General features: G+C 49.0%; 1 protein-coding gene across 1 annotated transcript in view; it reads left to right on the top strand.

Annotated features, from left to right (window-relative positions):
* The window catches only part of NKD1 (naked cuticle homolog 1), a 167,833-nt gene that overhangs the window by 101,390 nt on the left and 57,022 nt on the right, over positions 1–9,421 (top strand). Inside the window, 1 exon segment of the mRNA XM_019535741.1 lies at positions 1,397–1,454. Coding sequence (XP_019391286.1) covers positions 1,397–1,454 — 58 coding nt within the window.

Here is a 9,421-nt window from a genome sequence, read left to right as displayed (position 1 = left end):
ACATGCATTTACTATGTTGTAAAAGTGGAGTGGACACATGATATGCAGCATTAAGTCAGTATAAGTCACTGTATTCTAGGGTAAAATTGCCCCCCAGCAAGTGAGGAGCAATTGTACAGAGTTATATCTGAGTAGCAGACCTGAGTCTGTGTCCCTTGTCAGTTTTGTCCTGGAGGAACCATTGCTGATTTCAAACAGTCTCCCCAACCACATAGTACGTACCATAAAAGCACCCCTTGCAGATGATTAGTGTGAGAGAGCTGGTCCTGTATCTGTAATATAATTTTATTGTACAGTAAATTCTGGAGTAAATCTTTTTGTAGTAGTTATGCCATGTGTGTAGCTAGATAAGCTAACTAATACAACCAGGCTATCATTTGTTTCCATGCCTACCTGCAACAAGCTCTGTGTTATCTATCTGAAACTGGTAAACGCCAAGTTAGGTTTGTGCTTCTTGGGTGTCTCCCTAGCAAAGCTCTAGTAGTCAAGAGTAGGAAACTTCACCCTTTCTGAACTGTACCTTAATACTTCTTTCTAGTCATTACCAAAAACAGTTATTAAAGGGTATGTATGTGACTGTATTGCGAAAGCCGTTTGTGTTATGTTACTCCTGGATCATTACAGACAGTTGGCAGAGGTGTAAATTATGAGGACTGGTGCGATTCCTGCATATGGGGTGGCAAGGATCCTATAATATTGGAGCAGAACCAGCATTAGGTTCTTTAGGCTCCTTACCAGTGGGATTATCTCCAAATCTCACTGATGCACTTTATTACTTCTTTCTTTAGCATCATCACTGAGGGATGTTTTTTCTCGGTTCTGGCATAAAATTATCTGCAGAACTATGGACTGCATTGCCTACTCAGACAAAAACTCGTTGCCTTCACAATTGCAGGAACAGGCAGCTGCATCTGAGCCTCATAGTTGCTGCTGCTTCCCCCCCACCCCAGCTCTGTCATATGAAAGAAGAGTTCTTTGTGGTAGAATCAAACTGCAGCATTCCTCTGTGGAGAGGAAGGGGTTTATTTCTCCTTTATAATTGATATTTCATGGTGATTTTTATCTTGGATGATTTACAGAACATCGAAATGCTCAATGTTTAGCTACTTTGTAAATTATTTGGAATATTAACTTTTCTCCAGGTACACTCTATTCTTCACTTTAAACTGGTGCCCAAGAGCATGTTAACCACATTCAAAAATAACCAACTACACCACATACGCACCTGTAACAAAAGGGATTATGGTTTTTTTTGGAGACAGATCTTTTTCCTTCTAACAATGCTTACAATTACTTTGGCAACAAAATACATGTCTCATTAATGTTTCAGTGTTTTGTAGATAGTAAACATGTCATTAAAACATCTGTTTTTTCTTTGTACCTTTTATTTGTACAGGATCCATCTGGTGAAGGCTACAGAGAGACAATTGGTGATGAACACTTTCATCTGGAAGGTACTTAAAGAATTATTCTTCTTAGTTAATTCTAAGACATGTTGGGGAAATTCTGTCTGAGTTAAAAAGCAGGTTAAAATGTAAATGGTGGCAGGTAGCCCATTATTGTCTGTTGTAGCTAATAAGGATGGGGATAGTCCATATATTTGTATCCCTCCTGAATCTACCACTGCTATTCAGTAATAGTGTAGAGACCAAACTCTATGCTAAACTCGGTACTAACTAAAGAAGTTTGCTCAGACACAAGGAAGTAGAAACTATTTCTCTTCAGGTTTGGGGGGAGGGAATCAGATTGAGGCCCCCATGGTGAGGGAAGGAGTGGGGCAAGGGCTGGGCCTGAGGGTGCGGCCCAGCCAGGGTGGGGCATGGGGCTCAGGACTGGGGTGGGGAGCAGGACAGAGCCATGAATGGCTGATCTGGGGTGGCGGGGGGGAGCAGCTCTTGCTGCTGTCCACAATATCAGGGAGGGGGGCATGGAGGGCACGTGTCCCCTAGATTTGTGTGTGGGGTGAGGACAGATGCAGCTGCCTGCTGCAGTCTTGGGGCTCCCCACTCTGCTGCCCTCCCCCTGGGAGCCCTGCGCCAGCTGTCCTGCCATGGTGAGGTGCCCCCTGCTCTTGCAGGAGCAGCGGGGGTGGCAGCATGGGTGGTCAGGGGGCACCTCACTTTGGCAGCACAGCTGGTGCAGGGCTTCCAGGGGGAGGGCAGCAGGGTGGAGAACCCCGTGGTCAAAGTGGGAAGCCCACTGGCACCCCTGTGCTCCCATGGGCTCTGCCCGTGTGCCCCCAGGGGCTCTGTTTGGCTCTGCTTCAGCTATGCTGCTAGGAGTGGGCATCATCTTGAGCTGCCCTCTTCCCCCAGCAAATATAAAAGTCAGCACCTATGATTGAAATTATAGTCGAATCTCTTGTTCTGAAAAAGAGAGGGATAGATACTGCCTACAGTTGCTTGGAAAGCTCCAGTGGAAAAGGTCCTTAAGACTGGAATGCCAAGCTCATACGTTTGCTATTAGAAGTTGTAGGTCCTTTAACAGTGTGTGACCGCCGGGTTGTGATTCCTCTTTCTCGGGTAGTTCTAGTCGTGTAGGTAGATGTCACTATCCTCTTGGGACCGCTTCGGTATCGGAGCAGCTCTCTTTCGCCCAAGTCCCCGACCTTGTTCTCAGCCACCACAACTTGATGTTCTTCAGTGTCAAGGTCGGTTCGTTGTATACTCCATGGCCCAGGTCCCTCGGTGGTCACATCCTGGGGCTCCGCCACCCCTGCACATTGATCTCACGCCACCTCTAGTGCGTTCTTCTTCTGTGGGTCTGATTTCTCTGTGGTGGGGTGGTATTCCTTCTCCACCTGGCCCATCCCCGTCGGGGTGCTCGCCGACCAGCTTGACCCACGTTCCCTCTTTCCTTCTCCCTGTTTGATCCTGTATGAGGTCGCAGCACAGGTTTGGACTCACCTAAAGCAGCCTCAACCCTATTTCTATGAAGAAGCCCCCTCAGCTATCCCAGCTAAGGTATCCGCCATCTGGAAAACAAAACCATAAACGAACTTAAAGACCAGCTCCTCGGTTACAGGCTGAGGATCCTATCTGGACCTCCCTGGTCCTCCTAGGCTGTCCCTGGCCCCTAATCTCCCTAGTGCCCCTACAGTTTCCTGGCACAGTGGCTTGGCAGCGATCCTTGCCCCGGCTACACCCTCTCAGGGCTCTCCCGGGTCTTCTCCCCCTTTGTGTGGCAGAGTCTCGCAGCGCCGCCCCGGCACTCCACCTGTGGGTCATGCTGTCTTCAGGTTTGTATCCCGTTGGGCCCTCCGTGGCCATGCTTCCTGCTCCTCTTCTGTCAGGAGCATCCTCCAGCCACGCTGTCAGCCTCTGCTCCTTTGGAGCTCTGCTGTTGGCCGCCGCCGCCACTTTTCTCCCTGGTGGAGCTGGTAGCTGCCCCTCCCTGGGGCTCTCCGCCCTTCTCACTGGGGGAGCTGTTAATTGCTGTGTCCTGGGGCTATCCACCCCTTCCGCAGCTGCAGCTGCTGCTTTTAACTTCCCCGGCTGGCGTCCTTCCCTGACGTCACCAGCTGGACGCACCTGTATAAACAAGCGGCTGACGCGCCGCACGGGTCCTCTCGGCGGCATCGCGTGTTCTTCCTCGGGTTCTGCAGGTAAGTCCAGTTTACTAGTTGTCTCCCTGGGACACAGTGTATCTGGAATTGCTCAGTGCTTATTCAGAGGGAAGACTTCATTGCACATTGGCATTAGGGGTGTGTGCAATGGGCCGTATTCGATTCAGATTTGGCTTGGGTCAGGGACAGTGATTTGATTTGTTGATTCAGATCACTGTCCCAATTTGATTTGGCCAAATCTGAATCTGAAGATTCAATGCTGATTCAGAGAATCAGCAATTCGGGCATAGACACGGCTTTAAATATTTTTTCTACATACCTTGAGGTACCAGGTATGATGGTCAACGCTGCGATGGTGGGGCAGATGGAGCATACCACAGGAGCGTGGGGGGGGCCCCATGTGTTTGGTGGCGAAACCAGAAGTGGACCGGAAGTACTTTTGGTCCACTTCTGGGTCCACTGCTGAGAGTGCAGGGGAGCCCCCCTCTGCTCAGTGTTTGGCCGCAGGGGGATCCCAGGTGCCCCCCCAGACCCAGGAGGGGCCAGTCGCCCTGTGTGTTCCCACCCCTTGTGCGTTCCCCGGCAGACCTGGAACTGGATCAGAAGTGTTTCTGGTCCACTTCTGGGTCTGTTGCCAAGTACAGTGGGGAGCCCCCCATGCTCCTGTGGTACACTTCATCCACCCCAGCATCTCAGCATTCACAAGCCACCTGGTACCTTGAGGTATGTAGAGAAAACATTTTAAAGCTGTGTCTGTGTCTGAATTGTCAAATCTCTGACTCAATTCAGAGGGTTCAGATTCAATTCAGAGAGATTAAAGGGTTTCCTGATTTGATTTGGATTTGGAGATTTGGCCACTGAATCGGGCTGAATCTCTGCCGAATCAAGTCAGCAACTGAAGCTTTGCACAGCCCTAATTGGCATGTTCATGTTGTTTATGGTTCTCCTTTGTGACCAGACCCAACTCTGCATAACTGTTGCATAATGTGAATTCAACAGCAAAAGGTGGCAAGGATCTGAGTTTTCACATCAGTAACCCAAGAGCTGTTTGTCAAGATGATTACCTATGTTATCGCATTATGTCTTGGTGCAAAGGTGGATACTAGAATTATCATACCTGTAAATATAGATTCTGCAATTATGATGCTTATTACTCTGATCTGTTAGTCTGGTAAGATTTCCTTACATATTTCTTCCTGAGATCAGGTTCTTAGTCTTCTCTTGCTTTTTTCTAAGAAGTGTTAATGGATGTTTCTTGGAACATCTTTATTCATAAGGGACAGGGAACAATGTTTTAAACTCTATCCAGAACCTGTTGCTTGATTTATAGCAGAGGAGACATCTAAACTATTGGTCTGCATTGGTAGGCTAAGGTTGGAAATCAAACAATTTGTAATATTAAACCTTTACCAGAGTAAAGCAGGGGCTGTCTCATTCTTTTGAGTGTAGGCAAGACACTGCTACAGGAAACTGATAAAATTGCTGGAAATAATTTTGTTTTAATGCATCAGCTTAAACTTTCACTTTTAGGTTTTATTTCTAAAAAAGGAAGCTGTGTTTTATGAAATTAAAATCTGAGGTTCAGTGAACTGTAGCTATATTAGCTACATTGCAACTCATGTTGTAAACTATAGTAGCTATGATTTTTATTTTTTTAAGTATATAGATCATGCCAGACATACATGTAGATGAGTTTAACTTTTGGAAAAGCTGTAAAGGCAACCTGTAGAGTGGATGTTCTTGTACCAGAGTACTGGGCCGGGGCTTGTAAAATTATTCATGGTAAAAAAAAAAAAAAATGGGGAATGTAGTAGTGGATGGCAACTTGGGCAGCAACAACCATGAGATGATTGAATCCAGGAGCCTAAGGAAAGAAGGAAGAACAGCAGAGTAAGGACTCTGAACTTCAGAAAAGCAGATTTCGACTTTCTTGGGAAACTCATGGGCAGGATCCCCTGGGAGGCCAGTCTAAGGGGGGAGGAGTCCAGGAGAGCTGTACCGTAAATGAACCTTACTGAGGGTGCAGGAACAAACCACCCTGATGCGTAGGAAGACTAGGAAGTATGGCAGAAAACCAGCTTGTCTTAGCAGGGAATTTTCAGTGAGCCAAAACACAAGAAGCAAGATTACAAGAAGTGGAAACTTGGACGGACAACTAGGAAGTAGTATAAGAGCATTGTTTGGACATGCAGGGATGAAAGCAGGAAGACCAAAGCACAACTGGAGTTGAAACCAGCATGAGACATGAAGAGTAACAAGAAGGGTTTCTACAGGTATGTCAGCAACAAGAGGAAGATCAGAGGGAAAGTGGTTCCATTACTAAATTGGGGAGGCAACTTAGTACAAGATGATGCAGAAAAAGGCTGAAGTACTCAATGTCTTTTTCACCTCAGTTCTCACAGGCAAGGTTAACTCCCAAACTACTGTACCTGGCAGTACAGTTTGGGGAGGAGGTGAGCAGCCAACAGTAGCAAAAGAACAGGTTAGGGACTGTTTATAAAAGCTGGATGTATACAACTTCCTGGGGCTGGATGCAACGCATCCAAGGGTGCTGAGGGAGTTGGCCACTGTGATTGCAGAGCTGCTGACCATCATCTTTGAAAATTCATGGTCATCAGGAGAGGTCCTAGATGATTGGAAAAGGGGGCTATAGTGCCTATCTTTAAGAAGGGGAAGGAAGATCTGGGGAACTACAGACCAGTCAGCCTCATCTCAGTCCCTGGCAAAGTCATGAAGTAGGTACTCAAGGAATCCATTTCTAAGAACTTGAAGAAGATGGTGATTAGCAGGGATCCTTGTTTCCTTGATTAAAAAAAAAAAAGACAAATTCTCTGATAAACCCCCCAAAATGCTTAATTAAAATTAAAGGCTCCCCACAGTCTCCCCTCCTCCCACAATCCCCTGTGCCCTGCTTGTGCCCCCTCACTCCACCTATAACACTGTTGCCAGGACAGCATGGAGCTCACAGAGGCAGCAGCTTTCCTGCATGATCCCACTGTGCCCTGCAGTGCCTGGTCGCACATGCAGTGCTGTGGAGACCTGGAGGAGGGCAACAGGGCAGGGAGCATGAGCCTGTAGAACACTTCCGCCCCTCACACAGTCTGGGGACACAGGCAAAGTTGACCGGAGCAGGATGCGAGGTCCGAGACAAATTAGCCTATGCAAGGCCCCGCCCCCGCTCTGATCTGGGCCCTGGACCCAAAGAAGCTGCTGCTGCCAATGCCGGCAGGGGGAGCAAGCAGCTGGATGTGGAGCCAGTTGCTCTGCCCAGCTCTGCAGTGCTGCTGCTCCACCCCCCAAAGCACAGGACCCTGGGCAGTCGCCCTGATTGGCAACCCCTGCCTCCCCAGGGACAGCCCTGGGTGTGGGTTACCTCTGCCCTCCCTGGGAGTACACGCTGCAGCACCCCACCTCCCACCCCTGAACAAGCCACTGATGGCCTCATCCTGCTCCCCGCCCAGGCTCTGAGGCCACACATTGCAGCCTCGGGCCCCAAGCCCCATGCGCTGCCCAGCAGGGCAGCAGCCTCAGCCCCAGCCCTGCCCAATTCCCTCCCTATGGGGGCCTCAGTACTCCCCCTCACTTACCTGCAGGAGCTGCTCTCCAGGCTGCCTGGGGCCATGTTCATGTACATGCATGTGGTGCCCACTGCCTGACCACCCTCCTCCTGCTCCCTTGCAGCCCTTTGCAGGCTGGAACTCTGCCAGCCTGCAGAGGACTTGGTGGAAAACTACAAAATCAATGGGTTTCTCTGCTAAAATGAGAAATCTGCATTTTAGTAAAGGGGGAAAATCCATAGTTTACTCTGTTTTTCTGTGGGAAATGGAAAACCTGGATCCCTGGTGATTAGGAAGTCAGCATGGATTCAACAAGATCAGGCCATGCCTTACCAACCTGATTGTTTTCTTTGATGAGATGACTGGCTTTGGATGCAGGAAGAGCACGATATACATGATATATCTTGACTTTGCTTGTGGCGGACTTACTGATACGGCCTGGCTCGTCCGATCTTGGAGAATCTCTGGTATGATTGGTGGAGCCCATCCACCAATCGGGTAATGGCAGGGAGGCACTAGTCCTGCCTCTATTCAGGTGAGGTAGAGAGACCCAGACCTGATTTAAGCCTGCACTCTGCAGGTCTGGCAAAACTTTGGTGGGGGTGGAGTCTCCAGAGAGAATAAAAGGGGCTGCATGTCCAGCACGCGCACACAGTGAGGGACAGAAATGAGAGCAGAACTAAGAAGAGCTGGAGAAGAGCTGCCCAGTGGGCAGATGCTGCTACTCTGAGGAGCCCCTGTGATCACCTCTCATCAGACAGGAGCAGCGGACAGTTTTAGCCCCAGTTGGTCCACCGTGCAGCTCAGGGGGCAAGACCCTGGGAGCTGTGTGAGATAGCTCGGGCCTCCAGCCATTTGGTGCATGCAGCACGGTGCATGGAGCCAGACCCTAAGAGTAAGAGGCTCAGGTCTGCAATCCATGGTGTGCAGGCAGGGCTCTGGGTGTACGGAACCAATGAGGCTCTGGGAGCCATCTGCGGTGGCGTGAGGTTCCATCTCCTGGCACGTGGCAGGTAACCCAGTGCAGGAGCCGCTGCATGGAGGGTCCAGGAGCTGACTGAGCCCCAGAGTGGTGCAAGGTGGTTTGGGCCTCCAACCCTGAGCAAGGGTCAAAGCCCCCAAGAGCATGTGACGATGCTCAAGGCTCTGAATGGGGGTGGCCCAGGAGGAGCCAGAGGTTCCGGAGGCTTCTGTGAACAAGGAGCCACACACCTGAGGGGACGAGGACCCCCACCTTGGCATCAGGTTTGTGAGTTGCTGGGGAATAGGGTTCCCACAGGGGAGGAGGAGCCCTTCTTGGCTAGAAAGGGGTTCCTGGAGAGGAGGTTCAGGGATGGTCTTTTCTGAGCTTGTGGGCTGCCTAGGGGGCTTGGTGTGAGGCCCAGGGGGCAATAAGGTCTTCCCTCACGGGTCACTAGAGCGTAATCCAGGCCCCAGGGGGCTTGGAGACCCTTTTAATAGTTTATGGTTACTTCTGTGCTTATGTTATGTTATGATAGTGTGTTTTATGTTTTGTGATATTGTATCCTGTGAATTGTGTGCTCCTGTATCCATAAGAAAACTAACATTAGAATGTAAAATCTATATTTTACATTACAGGTCCTCCTCATTACTTACCTATGTTTACTTGTAACTTACCTGAATCCCAGTTGTGGTCATCCATTGTAGAGAAGCAAGGTTATTAGTCCTATATTATATGTAAATATATATATCAGTTTTATATTAATATTTATCTTTTAAGGTTCCCTGTAAATATTAATAAATTTAATATTGTTCTGGCCTGGCTCTATAGGGAGTGGGGAGATTGTGCTCAGCCTGCAGTTCTCTCCCATAGCACCCCTGCCTGCTGCCAGTCTTCTTCAATCAGAAAGGGGAGTACCTACCATGGGTACACCCGGGCTACATGATTTTCCATGACATTTGCAGAAGCAACCTAAGGAAGCATGGGTTAAATGGTCTCTAAGGTGGATAGAAAACTGACTGGATCATAGGGCTCAGAGTATTAATCATTGGCTTGATGTCTAGTTGGCAGCCTGTATCAAGTGGAGTGCTCTAGGGGTTGGTCCTGGCACCAGTTTTGTTCACTAACTTTATTTACGATCTAGAAGATGGGATGGAGTGCACTCTCAGCAAGTTTACAGATGACACCAAGCTAAGGGGAATAGTAGATATGCTGGAGGGTAGGGCTAGGATTCAGAGACTGCATCCACACATTGTATGGACATTTGGTCCCATGGGGACAACTGGCAGTGGCGCACCTTGCACCACTGCGTACTGTCCCCAGGGAACCCCTGTGCCA

Source organism: Crocodylus porosus, unplaced genomic scaffold (assembly GCF_001723895.1).
Source record: "Crocodylus porosus isolate Cpor-Errol unplaced genomic scaffold, CroPor_comp1, whole genome shotgun sequence".
NCBI classification, from domain to species: Eukaryota; Metazoa; Chordata; order Crocodylia; family Crocodylidae; genus Crocodylus; species Crocodylus porosus.
The sequence above is the reverse complement of the archived record's forward strand: the minus strand, read 5'-3'. Positions and strand labels throughout refer to the sequence as shown.